The sequence below is a fragment of the Diceros bicornis genome, chromosome 12 (assembly GCF_020826845.1).
Source record: "Diceros bicornis minor isolate mBicDic1 chromosome 12, mDicBic1.mat.cur, whole genome shotgun sequence".
Lineage (NCBI taxonomy): Eukaryota > Metazoa > Chordata > Mammalia > Perissodactyla > Rhinocerotidae > Diceros > Diceros bicornis.
Window position 1 is genome coordinate 75471574 of NC_080751.1, and position 20890 is coordinate 75492463.

General features: G+C 48.0%; 1 protein-coding gene across 3 annotated transcripts in view; it reads left to right on the forward strand.

Moving 5' to 3' along the window:
* Window positions 1-20890, forward strand: part of EIPR1 (EARP complex and GARP complex interacting protein 1) — a 145593-nt gene that overhangs the window by 12833 nt on the left and 111870 nt on the right. For 2 of the 3 annotated variants that reach the window (XM_058551855.1, XM_058551856.1), the window contains exons 2-3: window positions 410-493; window positions 13905-14037. In XM_058551855.1, the coding sequence (XP_058407838.1) occupies window positions 410-493; window positions 13905-14037 (217 nt within the window). Of the gene's footprint in view, window positions 1-409; window positions 494-13904; window positions 14038-20890 lie in introns of those variants that run through there. The other variant, XM_058551857.1, reaches the window with a different exon arrangement.

Sequence of the window (20890 nt, forward strand, 5' to 3'; positions counted from 1 at the left end):
AAACAAATTCAGAGTATTTTGTTTGGTTTTCCAGTTGCCCCTGCGGGAGACTTGGTTTAAACCACCTGCTCTGCCATTGCTGGGAGCCATTTTCTGCTGTTTTGTTGCAGAATGATATGTTCAACCAATCTATTAACTGTTGAAAATTATGGTTTTATTAAAAACACAATTTACATCTTTATTGCTTAATTTTTGTGCCTATTTACAATTGTTTCCGTATGCACATTTGAAGTGGAATTGTGTCACAAAGTATACAAAAGTTAAAGGCTTTTCATGCGTATTTCTAAATTGCCTTGCAGATTCTCCATGCTAGTTGATACTCCATCAGCGTAGAGGTAACTGCCTTTTTAATTTCTATCTGTTAAATCTAACTTCATAAATGTGTGTGTCTTTTCCTTCTCTACTGCAGGCACGTGCTCTTACACCTCAGACTGCAGAAACAGATGCCATTCGATTTTTGGTTGGGACGCAGTCTCTTAAATATGATAATCAGGTAACTATTTTTGACAAATGTATACATGTTAACTAAGCCTATTCTTAGTTTTATAACAATTTTGCTCTTGATTTTTCAAGCAACATTAGAGAAAATTAATGCCACACAAACAAAATAAAGCTTTCACTGGGATTTAAATATCCAACTGTATGCAATGATTGAGTTCCATATTTTAAAGTTATTCTGTGTAGCATTACTGTCGTAGTTTTATGTTTTGGTCTTGTGGTTGTATAGGATTTACTGTAAGTGATTGAGAAGCAATCCAGCTACGTGGGCAGCCTCACCCCTCTCCCTGGGCCAGTGGATAACCTCTTTCATAGCTCTTCGCACTCTCTCTAGCTGAGCCTGGACGAGGCCATAGTTCATGTCAACAGAGAGCCCCAGGCTGTCACTGCCAGTCTATCCAGGTAGACATACATGTTGTGACCTGTTTGCTGTTCTGGCCACTGTAGTAGAAAAGATATTGGATAAATATTGGATATGGATTAGATCGGGGATCAGTTCACACTTGACATAAACGTGTGACCTTGAGCGAATGGATTAACCTTCCTGGACTTCATTTTCCTCATCACTAAAATAGAGATAAAGCCGTGCACTTTCTGTACCTCACAGGTGCAGTGGATGCTGTGAAGACATGCACTGGCTTTGACCCTGGGGAGATGCACATGAGGCTATGTAAAATGGGGCAGGGCCCCTACTTGGTTACCATTGTCACACAGGGGAAATGGCATTAAAATAGCTGACAAAGAATATTAGGTGCTGCATAGAGTATGATGAAATTGTCACTTGTATGTTGATGAGGGGTTTTAGGTTGGCATAGTCATTTTGGCAGCTAATTTGGTGATATATATCTAGAGCTTTATAAATAAATGTTCATATTATTTAACTTGTATTCCTATACCCAAAACATAGAAAAAGCTTTATATACTAGGAATATTATTGTAATGGTGCATATAATTGTGAAAAAATTAGAAGCAATCAAACTGTGCAAATATTAGGTTGGGTAATATGAAATTGCTGCTTATGATAGATTCATATGACTCAACCTGGTTGACCATGGTTACTGTCAGTGGAATAGTATTTACACACTATGCTCATTAAAAGTTATAAACTCCTCATAAGCATCACAACTTAAGAATTGTTAGATGATTCAGCGAAACGTTAAAACTGTATATACTCTATGATCACTATTGTGTTAAAAAAGATGATTTTTCAATATATACAAATATCGAATTATTACATTGTACACCTGAAACTAATATAATGTTATGTTAGTATACCACAATTAAAAAAAAAAGTAGGTAAAGTACAAAATTGAATCTCTACGTAGAATAAAAACTAGAAGGAAATAGGTCAAAAGGGCTCAAAGTTTGAGCCATGGTTATCTTCAGGTGATGTGAACGTTTGTGATGTGAATTGTTTTCTTTCTAATTTTCAGTTTTCTGAACGTGTATGTATGTGTGTGTGTTACTTTTCTTGTGGACAATGTCAGGTGAGAATGATTGATGTACAAAAATAGTTACCTGTGGCCATGTCACGGGGAGAGAGGAGTCCCCATAGTGACACGTGCAGTCTGGGGGAGGCTGGTGGAGGGGAGAGGGAGGAAGACTGACCTGGTGGCAGCGCAGACGGCTGCCCATGGAGGCACAGCTGCTTCCGCTGTGCGGAGGCGCCCCCCCGCTGGCTGGCAGAAAGGAGCCCAGGGGTAGGAGTCTGAAGTCAGGCACGTGGCTTTTGTCTGGTTGTCGACTTTGTGCAGAATCTGTCATAGGACAGGTGTTAGAGTATTCCACCTGGCTTTGTCCCCAGGCTTCGTCCCCAAGCTTCTAAGTGCCTTTTTCTCATCTACTTGCTTTTTTAATTCCACCCAATTCTGAGGCTGAACCATTGACATTTTTGGTTGAGCATCAGTTTTTAGACTTTCTGAGAATAAGGAAGAAATTATTTGTCATTATTATATAATGTGGGATGCTTATACAATTTTTCTAAAAAAATATTAAAAGCTAACAGAAACACATGAATTAAAAACAAAATGAGACAATGTAAGGCATTTTTAATAAGTTACATTGTACCTGGTTTTGTCAGCCAAAATTACATACCATTTGGTTATGAAAAGATCAGCTCCAAATAACAGAAAGTGCCTTAACCTGAGTTAAATCCTTTTTGGAGCAAGATAATGTTGGTGTTGGGCCCAAGCTTTTGCATTTCTAACAGGCTTGGGGCGGGGGTCTCTTGAGTGGCACTATCTTAGTGAGCTGTAAGTGTCCCAGGTGGGTCGGTGAATCACCCTCCCAGGACAAACGTAGTTTACAACTCTGTGCCCGTTTTATCAAATGTGATTTCTTGAGGCCAACAGGCCTGGTTTCTAGAATACAAATCATCAGTCCATGGACCTAGTGAAAGAAACATTTCCACATTAAATGAGAGACTTTGACTTTTTTAATAATCAGTCTTAAAAACTCAACTTTCCAATGATAAGGTACAGAAAAGTTACACATTTAACCTAAATTTTATGGTAACAAGGATGTAACTATTTGGAAACCTTTTCCATATCCTCCAAAATGTAATGGCTACCTGAGTGCTTTTCTTGCAGAACTACTGTATCTGTTGTCTGATTCCTTTCAAAATTCCTCATTAAACTGTCAACTAAGGCTTGTAGCCTATGGCTTCAGTTACATTTTTCTAGCCGTGGTTGAATTAAAGGATGGGTTTTATAACTTCCTATTTCCACCCTTCACCTGCGATGGTCTTTTGTATGTGAATCCAATGATAGGTAGGAAAGTGTTTTCCACATGCTGGTGTTTCCCTTTCCAATTCTGAGAAAGGTGTGTGACATTGTTGGGACATTCATTCATTCATTCATTCAGCAAATGCTTATTTAGCATTTCTGATTCTAATTCCCCTCACTGTGTTATGTACTAGATACACAAAAAATGAATGGATATATTCGTGCTTGAGTTGAGCTTTCATGAAATGGTGAAGCAGACTTGCAGATAATTGGAGTGATAAGTGTAAGAGAGGTGTGTGCAAAGTGGCATGTGACCAGGAGAAGGGGCACTTATTTCTTCCTGGTGGCATTAGAGCCAGCGTCACAGAGAAGGTGGTATTTGAGTTGAGGCCTTCAGGCTCCGATGATGAAATGTCTGTCACTTGCCAGTGACCCTGTTTTTTCATAGTGCTGTGGCTCATTCCTGGGCAGGGAACCCCGGGGAGGAGGGGTGGAGCGAGAAGTGAGAGGCGAGAGGAAGGAGGAGGGTCAGACATGCATGCTTTGCTCACAGGTGCTTCTGGAAACAGGCAGCCCTCACACTCAATGTGCATGTTTCCTCTCATGTGCAACATGTGTCCCCCACGAGACATGCATTTCCTCTCATGTGGCATATATGTTGCTCTTATAAGTGATGTGTGCTTCTTCTCACACATGACACGTTTCCTCTCACACGTGACACACATCCTGCTCACACAGGCCACGGTGGTCCCTCCCACACACAACGCACCTGCTTCCGCTCGTATGCCATATGTGTTTCCTCCCACACTTGACATATATGTTCCTCTCATTTGTGACGTGTATTCCTCTCATGTGATGTGCACAGTTCCTCTCACATGCGACACATGCTTCCTCACACATACTACACATTTCCTCTCACATGTGATATACGTAGTTCCTCCCACGTGTGACAAGTGTCTCTCCTGAGGCTCGCTGTCAGCTGGGCTGCCTCAGGCGCCTGCCTCTGTCCTATGCAGGGTTTGGTAACTGTCCCCCTTTGGAGAGGAGACGCCCACCCCAGGGAGGGGTCAGCACAGCATTCGCAATTCCTACTACTCTCTCCAGAAGGAGAAGTACAGTTGTTCTGGTATTTCCCAACAGTGTTATTATTATGATTATCAAGTGCATTTTAAAATGATGAAAAAATTGTCGCTTCATATCCGTGTCTCCTGTAACCTCTCCTGACTTGCCCCTCTGCAGTGCGGATGACCAGAGCTCCGGCCGCCTCTGTGATAGGCTGTGAGAATGGGAGTTCCTCGTCTTGTACCTCTGATTCGCTGGTATGGTTTGTGTCACCACTGGCCAGTGTTGCTGGTGTGGTTCTCCAGCAGCCGTCCAGTGAGAGCCCACTTTGGAGTGCACTTGGAGCGGCACAGCCAGGTGCTGGTACAGAGAAGACTGAGGCGGGGCTCCGGGTGACAGGGCTGGAGAAGTGAACTCGAGCTTCCATGGTGGGGGCTGGCGGGGGCACCTCACCCCAGGGTCGGCCGCATCGGGGCGATTCCCTTGCTGCTACCTCAGTGGACGGCACAGGTGCTAACTGACCCATTTCTAAACAGATGAGGGGGTTGGCCCTGAGCAGTCACGTGGTTTCTCCAGTGACCCAGCTGGAATGTGGCAGAACTGCGACTAACACACCCTGCTCTCTCCTCCCTCACCCTCTTGTTTCAGTTTGCACTTTAACTATGAGCATGTGTGATGCTGTCACCCCACAAAAACAGAAACCAGTTCAAGAGGCAAAACGTTTATTCAGGATCAAAGGATTGCAATTTGGGCAGCACAGATTCAGGTAGAAACCCAAACAGTGTTCCAGTTACAGGAGAGAGGCTCAGGGTTTTCATGGGAAAAGGGAGGAACATGAGGTGAGTTGTATTAAAGAGAGTTCCTTGGTGCTAGAGGAGGTGAGGCTGGGTTTGTACTTCACAGATTGGCTGGAGGTTCAGTCCTCAGAGAAGTACAGTTCCGTCAGTCCTTACAGACAGGATGTTCTTTCCTTACTGACTGCTTGGAATGTTGGCAGCTTGGTCCAGTTTGGAAGATAAAGAAAACAGACGTGCAAGGCAGTTCCTCTGAAATGGCTGCTCCGGCTCTGTTCTAATGTGGCTCCACTCGTGTCATCTTGCACAATACAAACACGTGCCCTAAAGACCTGCTCTGTGTACACTTACGTACAGACACCCACGCGATGGGGCACTTGTGCCATTGCCATGCAGCGTCTCTATGAGGTGAGGTGTCCCAAGATCAGGACAGCCCCGCCCAGGCCCGAGCTTGGGGCCCCTGCCGTGTGGTGCCGCTCCTGGCTGGCTGTGGCTGCAATGTGGATTCGGGGACTGTGACAAGAGAATCCTGTCTCCTCCAGCAGGGCTCTGAAGCCCCAGCCCCTCCCCGTTGGAGTGCCTGAGCCCCAGGCCCTTCCTGGGGAATTGATGGCTGGCTGGTTGGGGTTAATAGCCCCTGGCTTTGCCTCAGGCCATCAGCTCCTCCCAGGCAGTCATTAATTCCCTAGAAAGTGCCTGGCACCTGCATCATTACTGCTTAATTCAGCTGTGCCGTTTCACTGCCAATTTTGAGAGCTGTCACAGTCGCTGGCCTTCCTTTGTGGGAGGAACTGCTTTATTTTCTGTGCCCTTAATTTTGCACAGGACTCTGTCTGTGTTAGGAGCAGGATGAGCATTTCTGGAGTCTGCCCTCTCCTTCTGGGTTTTCCTTCACGAGGAAGGCAGATTTTTTTCTTGGGGGGTGTGTGCTGTTGGTTGTCTGTCGGGGAAGCTTAGGCAGAGATGGGAACCAGGGGTTCCAGATCCGAGGGGTTTCTTTGCTTTTGCACTGTGCTTTTCCCACAGGTTTCTTTGCTTATTGCTAACCCCCTATTTCTTCTGTCGATAGGGGGTGAGTGTCGGGGGACAAAGAGGAGAGCTGTGACTTGTCCTGTCTCAACACAGCCCTGGCGATTGTGGTCAAGGCCATGAGGCGGGTGGTGACACAGCTGGCTTCTTTCCCTCGTAGCTCTTCTCCTTTTTGACTTGCAAGCTCCGGTGTTCTGTACTTGTATTTTGATAAGGATAGCTTTGTCATGCGCCCCCTCTGCCTGCAGTTCCCCTCCTTGGCCACCCTCAGAATCACCCGGGCATTTGTTAGAAATTCAGAGTCCTGGCCCCACTGCAGACTAACTGACCCTCCATTTCTCCCCCCTCCCCTTCTCCCCTCCAAGCCCTCCCTCATCCCCCTCCTCCTTTAATGATGAAAGGAATTTATTGCCCTGTGTCATGGAAGCATCCTCAGGAGCCCGGTTTTGGGTGAGGCTGGGTCTGGTGGCCCAGCAATGTTACTGAGAACACATCACTCTCATTTCTGTATTTTACTTTCTTCAGGGTGGGCTTTCCCCTTAGGGGCCCTCTATTTCTCGTGTGTGTCCCAGATGGCCTGCTGAATTTGGGGACTCTCGTACGTTCTTTCCAGCCCTCGAGTTCAGTGTCTGAGGCGTACTGCCCGAGGTGCTCTCTGGGGTCAGTCTGTCCTGGCACCTACCCTCTGGCAGCCCGAGTGTGACTGCCAGGTCTGTGGGCATCTCTGAAATCTCTCCCTAGGGCGTGAGGAGGGGTTTGGCTGGGGCGCCTGTTCTTCAGGCTTGGGGTGAAGTTGATCCTGTTCTGTGCAGGGTTTTGAGCCCCCTGCTGCTGCGCGCGGCCCACGTCAGCTTTTATGTGAAGGCTTCCTGTCACCCTTCCTCCGGTTCCCCAGCTGGGAAGTGACTGCTCTCTTTCCTCCGCTCTTGTCTGTCTCTGTGAACACGTACTTCTATGTAGGAATTAATGCACAGTGTTCCGGTTATTTTCTCCCGGTTACGCTTACGCCTCTCCATCCCCGAGTGTATCGTGAGTGTTCTGAGGACCCAGGACCGCTCACTGTTGGGTCCTTTTGATGTCTGGCCCTGAGCAGTTGTCATTGGGTGGATGTATTTTAAGGATGGTCACAAGCCTTGCAATAATTAGATCCAGTTTAGCAAATGGACTTACTTTTTGTACAGAAATCTTATGATGCCCTGTGATATCTTTTTTGGTATCCTATTATATCTTCAGACAAACAAACCATGTTTCTTTCTGGTGTTTTTTTTTTTTTTTTTTCTGTCTGAAGAAGTCATGCTCTCCATGAATCCCATGCCTGGGCAGCCAGTTCTGTTTTTGTGCAAGTAAATTCCATCAGATTCGTTGGTCTGGATATCAAAGAGAATCAGCTCAAAACCCATTGCCAGTTAGTCCCACTGAAATCATGAGGAGTAAATGCCTGGAACCTTCCATGGATCCCCTGCTGCATGGGTGTCATGGAAGGGTGTCCATCTCTGCTTCTGATTGAAAATATGCTGGGAGAGGTGTACATGGGCTTTGTGTCGTAGATTTTCCCAACAATCTGTTTCACAGGGGGTTCCCTAAAGCATTTCCCCAGGTCTTTGGTGGCAGTTGTTCGTCATGAGAATCCTGTGCCTGGAACAACTCACATGTGTGCCCTTATGTGAACATGAACATGAACATGAGTATACAGAGTGCCCTCCCTCCACCGTGCGTTTCCTTTCTTTCTTGCTTCTATGAATTGTTCTCCTCTTTGTTTTCTGAGGATTCTGGCCTCATGGTATTGATTATGCCCCATAATTTTCTTTTTTTAAAAATAGAGTTCTCCGTTATGTCTTTCTAAGTTTTAGATTTGTATCTAAAAGTGTGATAATAAAGAGACAGCTGCTGGCGTTCCAATGACCTATTTAGGTTCCAGCTTTTTCCCCAGTCCTTGACCAGATGCTGCAAAGGAGCCTCCGTCTTGTCCACTTGCTATGGTCTGAATGTGTGTCTCCCCCAAAATTCTGTGTCGGGAGCTAACCTCCAAGGTGATGGTGTTAGGGGGTGGGGCCTTTGGAAGGTGCTTAGTCAAGTGGGTGGACCTGTCATTAATGGGATTAGTGCTCTTATGTTAGGGACCCACAGAGTTCCCTCATCTCTGCCTGCATATGAGGACACAGCGAGAAGATGCCATCTGTGATGCAGAAAGAGGGCTCCCACCAGACACAGAGTCTGCCAGCACCTTGATCTTGGACTTCCAGACTCCAGAACTGTGGGCAGTAAATGTCTGTTGTTTATAAGCCACGCAGTCTGTGGTGTTCTGTTATAGCAGCCTGAATGGAGTAAGCCACTACTCTTCCAAGAAACACCCTCGTTGGGCTCTGAGAGGTTGTGGAATGTGGACTGTGGGGTCTTTTCTTCCAGGGCTGCCAAGCATAGTTTGGGCCTCATGGATGTTCATGTGCTGGGGCTTCTTTGCTCAGGTAGAGAGGATGAATACGGGTGAGTAAGTGGTAGTCACACTATGGGCATACAAAATACTGGGAAATGCGTGGCATGTTTGATAATAACCCTGTTACTTGTCATTTAAAGTCTTAGCTGAAGGACCAGTATGTGATTCAATTAGAACAAAGAGATCTTAGAAATCCAGTTCCCTGAATTTGCCAGTGCTGAAGCAAGAGCCCAGAAAGTTAGTGACCTCTCCCTGTGACACAGGCAGGAAGTGGCAGCCTCAAAACTGGAACCCGGGCCTGCTGACCTCATCACTTTTCCTTCAGTGTATCACGCTGCAGCAAAATGGGCTGCAGTAGAGAGTGAGTTTTCAGGGGTGCTCCTTGGACTTGGAGTAAAGAGAAGTGCTGATGTGAGACCCCGAGCATGGCTGTGGCCAGGATCTAGTGGCCTGCAGTACTGCGTGTTCTTCTTAAGGAACTGCCAGCTCAAGGGTACTTTATGTTGTGGATGATAAGGCCGGGACGCATCAGTGGTGAGGCCGTGGGATAGAGTCTGCTGTGGGCCGAATCTTCTAGCCATGGCTGTCCAGCTGACCCCTGGGGAGGGCTGCAGTCAGTGGCAGGAAGAATCTAGCCCATAGGGAAGCCATTGGATCCTTACTTTTCCTAAGAGGGGACCTTTTGATTTTTCATTTCCAATTTTATCCACATTTTTTTTTTTAATTTTCAAGAGTTTGTTTACCTTCAGTTCACTAAGAGAGGTGAGACGGAAGGATAGGGCAGTGGCTGGTGTCACACACTCAAACCTGGTCCTGGGGCACTGAGGAGTGGGGGAGCTGTGGACAGGGGACACCTCTCTCTCAGCCCGATTCTCCAAGAGAGGGAGGAGGATTGATTAGGATCATCTTTACGGGCTTCCTAGTAAATTCTATAACTCTTACTCCTAAATTTTTATAGCCCTGCACTGGTAAATCCAACTTTAAAAGTTTTAATAATGGTAATTCAAAGTATATGAGTTTGAGCTTCATTATAAGCTGTTAAAAACATTTCCAAAACTCAGATACGGCGTGAGGAATTTAAAGTAACGTTTAAGCACTGACCAGATGACCACATGTCCCCGACCCTCAGAGCCAATACTCATTGGTCTTTCTTTTGTGCCCCCAAAGTCTTTTGCACTCACCTGAATTATAGTGTTTTCTCCATTGTATTCACTTGTTTTTATAGCAGGCCTGTATCTGCATATATTTATTCAACAGAATATTTCTTTGTATTTCCAGTATGAGCTGGGTGGAGGGTGTGTTACTGCTCAAGGCAGGTCATCTGCTCACTGCAAGACATGCCAATAGTGGAGAGGCAAGGTGGTAGGAGAGAAAGGGTTTTATTACAGCTTGCTAGCAAGGGGGAAGGTGGCTGACTAACATCCAAAAGAACCATCTTACAGAACAAAGACTACAGACCAGTTATGTAGAGGGGTGGTCTCCGGGTCGGGGAGGCATCTGGTCTTAGTTCCTGATAATCTTTTGTTTTACTGCATATGTATCAGAGACTGGAGCAATGCCCCCTACCCTGATTTAGTTTAAAAATAGTGAGAACAGAACCTTTAATATGTAAAGATTACTGTTTACGTGAGTGGCACCAACAGGTGGTGCCCTGAGAATAGACAGTTAAGATACAGTCTCCTTCTTCAGAGCCAGGAACTGTCTTGTATTCTTTTGCTAGCCTGCTGCAGTGCAAAGCCCAGCATTGTGGAGGGTGGGGGGATTCTCCGTGCGCCCCGGTGGTGTGGGGGGATCTCCATGTGCCCTGATGTTGTAACACGCCCAGATTAATTAATAACATTTCGTGAAGATGTGTCCTTTGGACCTGTCCATGAACCTACTATATATGAGGATATATGGAAGAATCTTAGGACTCGTCAAGCTTAAAGATGAAGGTTAAGAGACATATTATCAGAATGTATGCTATTAGGAGAGTTGGACGTGAGGGGATCTTAGACCCTGCCCTCCTCGCTGCTGTGTAGGGAGGAGGCTGACTTCTGTGTGCCTAAGAGTGCAAGAAAGGAACCTAGAGAAGATCTGTTTGGATCAAGTAATAGAGCCTGGCTGGACAGCATGTGCTTTGTGTCTTTACAAGAAGGAAAGGAGCTTTCTGGAAAGGTGGTGGGAAGAAAGACCCTTCCCCAGATGAGAGCAAGGACTCGGGGGGAGTGGGAGATGCAGGCACAGCGGGAGTGCTGGACACCTACAAGTACTTGGGCAGAGGGAGAGGAGGTCAGTCTTGGAGGGTGGCTGGGGAGCTAGTGTGCAGGGAGGATGGTGTGTTGGGAGGACGGCAAGCAGGGAGGATGCTGTGCGAGGGGTACAGCGTGCAGGGAGGATGATGTGCAGGGGAGGATGCGAGGAGGATGGTGTGTTGGGAGGACGGCAAGCAGGGAGGATGGTGTGCGAGGGGGATAGCGTGCAGGGAGGATGATGTGCAGGGGAGGATGCAAAGAGGACGGAGTGCAGGGAGGATGGCGAGCTGGGAGGATGGTGTGCGAGGGAGACAGTGTGCAGGGAGGATGATGTGCAGGGGAGGATGCAGGGCGGACGGAGTGCAGGGAGGATGGCGAGCTGGGAGGATGGTGTACCGGGGGGGCGGCATGCAGGGGAGGATGGTGAGCAGGGAGGATGGTGTGCGGGGAGGACGGTGAGCAGGGAGGATGGCGAGCGGGGAGGATGGCGAGTGGGGAGGACAGTGTGCGGGGAGGACGGTGCCCTGGGAGGGTAGTGAGTGGGGAGGATGGTGTGAGGGGAGGACGGTGTGCAAGGGAGCATGGTGAGTGGGGAGGATGGTGTGGGGGGAGAACGGTGTGCAAGGAGGATGGTTTGCGGGGAGGACGGCGTGCAGGGGAGGATGGTGTGCAGGGAGGATGGTGTGCGAGGAGGACCGTGCACTTTCCTGATGGATGGGTGGGCAGAACCTGCAAGTGAGGAATCTGGAAACCAGAGCTCTAGTGCTCCCACCAGGCAGTGCTCCTGATGCTCTGGTGCACTGCAGAGGGATGGATCTTGGGAACAGAAAACTAGTGTATTCAAGTGCATCCTTTTTTTCACTGTCAGTGGATTTCCTGACAAGTAGGGAATGTGTCAGATACTGAAGAAAAAATTTCCTGTTCATCCTAACAACACAAAGATTATTCTTGATTTTGTATATTACCTTTTAGTCTGTGTTCCAGCCTCAGCCCTAGCCCCTGCCGTGGGTGACCACTGCTTTCTCACCCTAGATTTGTTCTGCTTTTGAACTTCATACAAATGGAATTATACCGTATGTTGCTCTGATATCTGATTTTCTCCTTTGATATTGTCTATGAGTTTCATCTCCGTTGTTCTGTATATCTGTAATTTGTTAGTTTTCATTACTGTAAGTATGCCATTTTATGAATATACCACAATTTATGTACCCATTCTACTGTTGATGGACATCGGGGCTGTGTACCGTTTTTGGCTACTGTGAAGAAAGCTGCTGTGAACACTCTCACACCAGTCTTGTCTTGGAGTTTGTCGGGTATATGCCCAGCAGCACACGTCTTCCTTTTATTGTCTCTTGGGTACGTACCCAGCAGTAGAATTACTGGGTCAGCGGACATATGTCTGTTTATCTTTAGGAAGTACTGCCAAATATTCTTGTCAATAATCATTTCATAATTATCAATATATTTTTAAATATATAACATGTCCACAGAGGGAAAAAGTTTGTGCAGGTAAAATTCCCATGGATGTGGAAAGGAAAAAGAGTACGATAAACCTTCACTTAAAAAAGAAGTGCCGTGTTATAGTTGGCTAGTTCTTAGATATGTAATTTGTAATTTAGAAGCTGCCCACCAGAATATTTCTGAACCCAGTGTGAAAACTGCACTGCGCTATGAGTGCCAGAAGAAGCTTACTGAAAATAGTTTTAAAGCTAAAAATAATAGTAATGGTTTTTAATCTCTCCCTGGAAGAGAAGGGGAGGTGCCTGTGTTTTCGGGCCCTCACCCTGAGGGAAGCCGTGCACTCGGTGTCTCGTAATCCTGGAGGTTCATACCGTCATCTTCATCATGCACTTGGGGAAATTGAGGTTTAGGGTATGCAGGTTTTAAGTGGCAGTGGTGGGATTTGAGTTCTACTCTGAGTCCAAAGTGAACCTTAGGAGACTGGAGTGATTCTGACATGATTCACTGCACGAGAGGAGCGGTAGGAGTCGAGCCGGAGCCTCTGAAGCGAGTCCGGTGTCGATGCTTTTGGAAACATTTTTTAAAATAGCATTTAATGTTTGTTTTGATTGCAAGGTAACACATACTAATCATGAAAAAAATGTTAAAAATACAAATGACACACAAAGAAGTAAAGGAAACACCGCTGCAATCCCACCATCCAGAGGGAACCAGCTGCCGTCCAGTTCTCTCGTTTGGACAGGCATACCTCTCTAAAGAAACAGTGCATGTCACGTTTGCGCAGCTCTTTTATTTGTTCTTTTCCCCTTAAATATATATTATGGACCCTTTTCTTGGCACGAAATGGTCCTTTATAATATATCGAATGGCTCCATGGTGTTATGTAATGGTCAAATACTACAGTTTATTTGAACTGTTCCCTTTTACCAGACGTTTAGGTGGCTTCTGATTTTTGATTATGATAATCAATGCCATAGTGAACATTCTTAGATATAAATCTCTGTGCAGATCCATGAATATTTTCTTAGTATAAATTTATTTTTAAAATAAGTGTTTAATTTTTCTCATTGACTTGGGTATGATGAGAGTGAATGTGAACATCATTTTAATTCCTCTAAAAATTATCCAGAAAAGCATGGACATAGCAGATTTAACTTTTCATTTAGTGGCTAAAATTTAAAAATGGACTCATTTTTAAAAAGTTGAAGATGTGTTCACGTCCAGTCCTTTCCTAGTCCTTCCCACCTCAGTCCCTGCTGACCTGTGAGTCATGTCTGCTGCAGAGAGGGCACCGTATGGTCACTCCCAGTCTTGCTCAGGCAGCAGCACCCTCCGCCCTCCTCCTGCTCCACCCTGGATGACTCTGGCCCTAACACCAGCCGTGGCCTAACCAAGCCACTTGGGGACAGAGCTTTTGGGGTCTGTTTTCTTTCGGACTGGATCTGACCCAGCGTAGTGTTATGGAGCTTGCTGTCTTAACAGTACTCTACAGGGATTTCATACCTGTGTTCTGAGAGGAATACGGTGAGGTGACCTTACAGAGGTTGTACTGTTAGTGTAATAACAGTTCATTAAAGAGGTTAAAGATGCATTTGCTTATTTGTAGTCACTCTTTACGGTACGTGGAGAGAGTTTAAGATCCTGATGTGCTCTTTTATTGTATTTGTAGATCCACATCATAGACTTTGACGACGAAAATAACATTATAAATAAAAATGTCCTCCTCCATCAAGTGGGTGAAATCTGGCACATCAGTGCCAGTCCTGCAGACAAAGGTGTGCTGGCCACCTGCTACAATAAAAGTAAGTATTCTTAGGTGTTTGTGTGCGCCAGCTAGAGGACTAGCAAGACTGGTTATACGTTGCTGATGGATCGCCTCGTGATTTATAAGATTTGACGACCAAAGGAAGTGCCTCATTCACAGAGAAGTTGTGATATTGGGGGTGGGTGCTTGCAGCAGTTAATAGAATCAGAAGTCTAAGAGTTGAAGCTGGAATCTCAGCTGTTCCAGGAACTGAGACCCCTTGGGGCAGGGGAATTGAATGTGCCGAGGTTTTCGAATGGTGGACCTAGGTGTCCTCATACGTTAGTTAAGCATGCCACGCAGGAGGGTAGCTGGATTTGCCTCTTTCTCGTTGCCTGTATGTGTGATAATAGTTGAGAGAGAAGGAGAGTCCGTGACCGTTCAGTACTCCCTAATTACAGCTTCTCTGTGGACACATGCATGTTGGATGTTCATGTTCCTTAATAAGCTTCATCCCAGACTACTCTTTTGCTCTCCAGTCTCTGGGACCTTTTACGTTTGTGTCCATGAAATGTCTGTGATGCTAAACTGGCCACGTATCCTCCTTAATTCTCCTTTCTCTGTCATTGTTAATACTTAGCGTTCAAATTCTGGCTTTGGGAAAACACCTCACATTCTATCTTTTTCTGTTATGTAAGCCAGAGTAAAGTCTTTGTACTTCTTTGCTATGTAGTTTCTAAAATGTTTCCTTCATTTATCCAACATGTTGGAATGTTTTTTAGCGTTCTAGAATTTTTAGACGCTTACCTGTAAGACGTTCTATCTCACCTTTCCCTTCATGCTTCAGCTTCAAAATATTATTGTGTAGGGATCGTCTTCCTTCTGTTATCATCTGGTTACCAGGGTGCCCTGTTTCTAGAACTCGATGATTAGACTCTCTGCTTTCACAGAAGTCTGCATACGTTTCTACTTTAACTTCCCATGTACCCCTTGCCCCTTTTTTTTAACACCCCCCTTCTTCAGGGCAAAAAATTTATTTTCTGAAAAGTCTTTTCCCCGCTATGTTCTTCATCTCTTATTCTTAGCTTTTAATTGCATTGTTCCACTTACTGAGAACGGCCCCCAGGGAGTTCACTTGAACTTCCGTTCTCCCTCCTGTCATCATTGTTAGAGCAGAGCTTCTCACAAAGGTGAGATTTCTTTCTTCTCTGTTACTTTATCTCTGATGAAAGTCAGCTGCCATCCAGTGGGCTGTGATGGATGGCCTGGTGGTTCCACCCTAAATCTTCCCATAGCATCCTTGAGATGGTAACATACTTTTATACTTTTGTATAAATAACTATTTGTTCAACAACTAAGAATAAACATTAACTGATTTTTGTCACGTAAGTGTCCATCCCACAATATACTTGGTGTTTATGGTTTTGAGTGTTTTTCCCTTTGACAGCCCAATGCCGTTCCATGCACACTCCTCCCCACCGCCCCTGGCTTTGCTGGTTCTCCTGCCTGCTCTTGCCTTAAGCCAGTGTCCACCCTCCACTCCATTTTGAGTGAGGTTGGCAGCCTTCCTTGGTTAGAGATAACCAGAAGTTTCTACATATGAAATTAGAGGTGGTCCTCTTCTAGAAAAGTGGCTTTAAATCTTTTTTGAACAGTCTTCTTGTAGATTAATTTAAGGTCAGCTGACTTAATTTCATCCAAAATACCTTTATGTTTGTGGTATAACACAGCAGAATCATGGGAACGATAGCCTATCACCTGGACCGTGTTCTGTTGGTTAGAAGTGGGTCATCATCCTGCCCGCGCTCATGGGGAGGGGACTGCAAAAAGGTGTGACCACTAGAGACTGCAGTGTGTCTGAGCAGCGCCTGCCGCCCTGGGAGCCGAGTCCCTCAGACGTGCAGAACACGGTGGGTGCCACTGGAGAGTCTGGGCCATGACAGCATCCGCGCCTCCTGCGAGTCAGGCACCTGGCTTCTGGGTGTGATCTGCTGTCGGGGCAGGTTGTCAGGCACAGTTCCTCTGTGTCTGTGAAGTCATCTTCCCCGCGCACCCATCACACCGTGGTGGGACAGGCATCATAGCCATAGACATTCTGCCCAAAAAGAGGGAGCATGGGGGGTCAGAGGAGCCCCCGGCCATGGCTGTTCTGAAAGGCAGCCCCCTCTGGAGTGCCTCGAGTGGGTCTCCGCCCCGTGGGCTCTTGGCTCCGCTCCGAGTCATCCTCCCTTCACAGAGCAGCAGGCGTGCGTGTACAGCGAGGTGGCACCAGCCTGCTCCTGCCAGGGCCATTGTGGGCCGTGTGGCCCCCTGCGTTTTGTCCTCTCTCCACCCCTGGGGTCCAAGCTGGCAGTGTCTTGTGAAACAGATTCCTCAAGCATCTTGTAGGTCTTCAGTGAATGTCCCTTCATTAGACAAAGCCATGCCCACAGGTCTTCCTGCGATGGTCCCTCTCCACCTGGGACGGCTGAAGGACCTTACTCTTGACCCTCACCCTTTCACCCTTGACCCTTGACCCTCACCCTCTCATGTGAGGCACTCCCTCAACCTCTGGAACAGACCCTTCCTAAAACTGATGCTCTGACTTTTTGATCTTCCGGAGGTTTTAGCAGAACATTGAGAGGCGAACCTCGCCCTTTCCTCTCAAGCACCTTTCCTGACAGTGACTCTCTTGTGTGCATATTCCAGATTCCTCCCAGCAACCACTTGCAGGCAAAAAGCTTCTCACAGAGTTATGTTCTCTTCACATTGTCTTAGAAACAATAGTGAATTTGCAGTAGGTTAAAGTGACCTGAAAATTGAGACTCTTTTTCAGATCAAACTATGCGCTCATCTATCCTAGCTTACATCTCTGTCATGCGAGGAGCAGGTAACAGGTGCAGATTGTCACAGGTCATTGATAGGGACCTATGACTGCCATTGATCTGGTGGCAGCTGTCGCCTGTGACAACCGTGGAACATAGGTCCTCGGAGTCAGGGTGGGGTCGTGTGACTGTAAGCTCTTTTGGAACTTTTTCTACATGGATGAAGATTTTTTAAAAACTGTAGCTTTTCGTTCTGATAATTTTAAGAGAAAAATGCGTCACTGCAGAAGCAAAATGGGGGCACGTGGGAGGGCGGAGGCTGTCTCAGCAGTGCCCACAGCTGGAGCAGCTGGGAGTGTGCTCAGCACCGGAGCACGTGGCTGGTCGGACCCCAGGCTGGTGACAGGCGACGGGCCTCCCGGGGAGATGGGCCTGTACACACTGTCACCGAGAGCGCAACCTGCAGTTCTTGCCCCGACGCTCAGCCCTGAAAGGTCGTGTTGCTGCAGCCTGGGCGCGTCCTGGGCCCTCAAGGCGCCCACACAGGAGTTAATTCCTCACAGCAAGTTCTGTCCTTGGGGCTGCCAAATATTTAATTCACCTCCCTCCCCACTTCGCTCCCCTTCAAAATGGGCTTCTATTGAACATATCCCCATTCCTATGTTCAAAGTCTTGTTTTCTTAAGCTTCTTTGAGAAAAAAGAATATGCTTCAGATAAACTTTAGTAGTTAAATTATTTTTAAAAATTATGACTTTGCTGCTTTAATTTCCTTTTTTTTTTTTTTTTTGAGGAAGATCAGCCCTGAGCTAACATCTGTTGCCAATCCCCCTCTTTTTGCTAAGGAAGATTGGCCCTGGGCTAACATCCATGCCCATCTTCCTCTACTTTATATGTGGGATGCCTGCCACAGCGTGGCTTGATAAGTGGTGCATATGTCTGCGCCCGGGATCTGAACCTGCGAACCCTGGGCCGCCGAAGTGGAGTGCACGAACTTAACCACTACACCACCAGGCTGGCCCTTTAATTTCCTATTTTTCTGGATTAAAGTGTCTGTTTTTGTGTGTTGGCTCACACCGTTGTGTGTCTGTGTGCTGTGTGGGCGTCGCGTGTGTTGTGTGTGTGAGCGTCTGTCATGCGTGTGTGTCTGGTGTGTGCGAGCACGTGTGGTGGCCCACTGCTCCGTCTGGCCCCTCTCGGGCAGCAGGGGGCGCCAGCGTCCTCCTCTGTGCCCTCCCTTCCTGGGTCCCTGTTGGCCATGTCCGCAGTCTGACACTGTTTTGAAAGCTTCCTTCCACTTCTCAGGGCTTTCTCGAAACACTATCACAGACGTGAAGACCTTGCTTGAAAAGCATATTGCAGAATCGGGCTCGCTGCTGGCCTCTTGCCAAGGTGACCCAGGTGGACGAGTGGTCCTGCCTCAGTGGTCTGTGGGTTTCTGTGGGAGCAAGTACTGAGTTCAGTTCCCTGAGCCTGCACCTGGGCTCCCAGGGGGACCCTCTCAGCCCCCGAAGCCGCTTGATGTGGCGGGGAGTGTGGCTGGACCCTGGTGATGGGAGAACTATGGACGCCCTGTGGTCAGTAGGCAGCAGGGACCCAGGAGAAGTGTCCCTAGAGGGGGACACTTGTGTTACCCCCAGTGTGCTTGTCATGACAAGCCACGAGCGCAGGATGTTGGACCTCGATCCCGGAGTCCCAGGGGCCGATGCCCAGGGCGTGAACTACCCTGCTTCCCCAGCACGTTACCTCTGTGCCCTGCCTTCCCATGCCCTTGTCCTCCTCCTGCTCTCCCTCCTGTCTACACATCCCGGGTCCTCCTTTACCCTTGAAAACGCCTCCTCCTGAAAGCCCTCCCTTCCCACCACCCAGCCTTCAGCTGGACTCACGGCTTGTCTCACCCATGTGACATTTCTGCCTCCATTCACGTGGCTTCTCCCTTACAGACCGGATACCCCAGGGCCCTGGCACGTGTGCCATTTACCTCCGCGTCTGAGCTTCTGGCCTTGCTGAGACAACGAGGTCTCTGCCTCCTGTCCTGACACTCTCCCAGGCAGCACCCGCTTCCCCTAACAGTGGCTGTCTGTGGGAGGGAAGTTACATAGTTACATAATAGTACTCAGAAAATATTTACAGATTGAATTCGCTAATTTAAACTGAATTGAATTACTAGTCTCAGTGAGACTTAAAAAGATGTAGTGGGGGCTGGCCCTGTGGCTTAGGGGTTAAGTGCGCACACTCCACTACTGGTGGCCCGGGTCCAGATCCCGGGCGCGCACCGACGCACCGCTCGTCCGGCCGTGCTGAGGCGGCATCCCACATACAGCAACTAGAAGGATGTGCAACTGTGACATACAACTATCTACTGGGGCTTTGGGGGGAAAAAAAAAGGAGGAGGACTGGCAATAGATGTTAGCTCAGGGATGATCCTCCTCACACACACAAAAAAATGATGTAATGGACTTTCTTAGGAACGAGGGTGCTGAGATGTACTGAGCAGATCGGCAGGAGGAGACCTCAGCCGAGGTGACCCCGAACTCTGAATTAATCTCAGTGTTTGTGCTCCAGGGAGGAGCGGGTCCTGGAGGAGAGGAGGCGAGTGTGACCCCACACAGGTTTCCCTCACGTGGTAGGTAGTTCGTGAATTAGTGAGGTCCAGTGTCAAAGTGCACTGAGAAATTAAAAAGGGAACTAAATGCAGAATGGACCAGTAATTTCTGCCAAATTGTCCCCAGTCATTTTCCAGTATTTTTCAGTTATACTGGAGCAGGGACAGCGGTGGCAAGGAGAGGCGGCTCTCCCGCTAGGGACATGGGTGGTGGAAGCAGCTGGGGGTTGGGCTCTGCTTTCCCCTGCTGTTTCTCAGCTCTCTGATCCCGGACCAGTCAGGTAACCTCTGGGGCTGTCATCTGTAAAATGGGCACGATCGGCCCCACGCTGTTGTTTGAAAGCAAAGAATGAGGAGCCTCGGGCAGCTGGGAGAGGATGTGTGTGAGTGTGGTGGCCGTGCCCTCTGCGGCCCAGGTCAAGCGGGCTGTGCTCAGGCACCGACGGGGGAGACTGCGTGTCCCGAGTGTGCCCCGGCCTGGTCCAGCTTTGCCAGGAATCGGAGGTACGTTGCCCAGGCCTGGCTGCAGCTGCCGTAGGAGCCTCGGGGCACAGCCGACAGGGCTCCTCGGAAGCGTCCTCAGCACAGGCTTCATTGACGCTCGCAGCCTGCTGCTCCAGCCGTCCTGTCACCACTGGAGCTTCTCAGTTTGGTGTGCAGAACCTTCGGGGTTAGGTGCCAGGGGTGCTCGAGGCCACAGGATGAATGTGGCTGTCTTTCTGTAGTGTCAGTTTTGTTGGATGAAAGCGTTATATGTAGCCTAAATAGATGTAGATCTGTTCTCATGTGGAGTGCAAAATTCGCCTGAATCTCATGATAGCACAAGAGACTTGCTGAGGGTCCCTTCAGATGATGTCCCCAGATGCTGTCAGGCGGACGAGTAACCGTTTGCAGAGTGCGTTCACCTGTCAGGACATGCTTTGTCTTTGCTTAGCTGTCGGTGTGGCCCCGTGGAGACGAAGGTGGAGGCTCTGTTCCAAGGGATGTGGGGGCAGGGAAGCCTGACGTGTAACAAGAAAGACTGTGTGATGACAGAGGCCCTTCCCCTGGGTGCCCCTCACAGCGGGCGGCCCTCCCCATGTTCCTGGCTCCATCCAGCTGCCTTCCCTTTCCTTGGCCAAATCCAGAGCGCCCAAAATGGATCAGATGGTGTTCCGGTCCTGAGACGTGGCCTCCTTTCTGTCTCAGCCTCCCTCTCCACTTATAGAATCCCTGTGTGTAGATCAGCGTCCTGCCTGACCCATGTGAATGAGCCACGGGGCTGCACTAGGCCCCAGGGGCTCCTCTTGGGGATCCATCTTGGGGATCCATATTGGGTGACCCAGGGTGATCTTAACGCCCTGGCCGGTATAGTCATCCTCGAGCCATGACATCCTCATGTGTCAGCTGCTCTGCAGGAGAGTTTGACCTCTGGCTGTGCTTCTGGCTCTGAATACCCAGGACCTAGATGGGGCCAGTATTCAAATGTGTTACCAGGCGGTATTGCTTATGATAAAAATAGTGA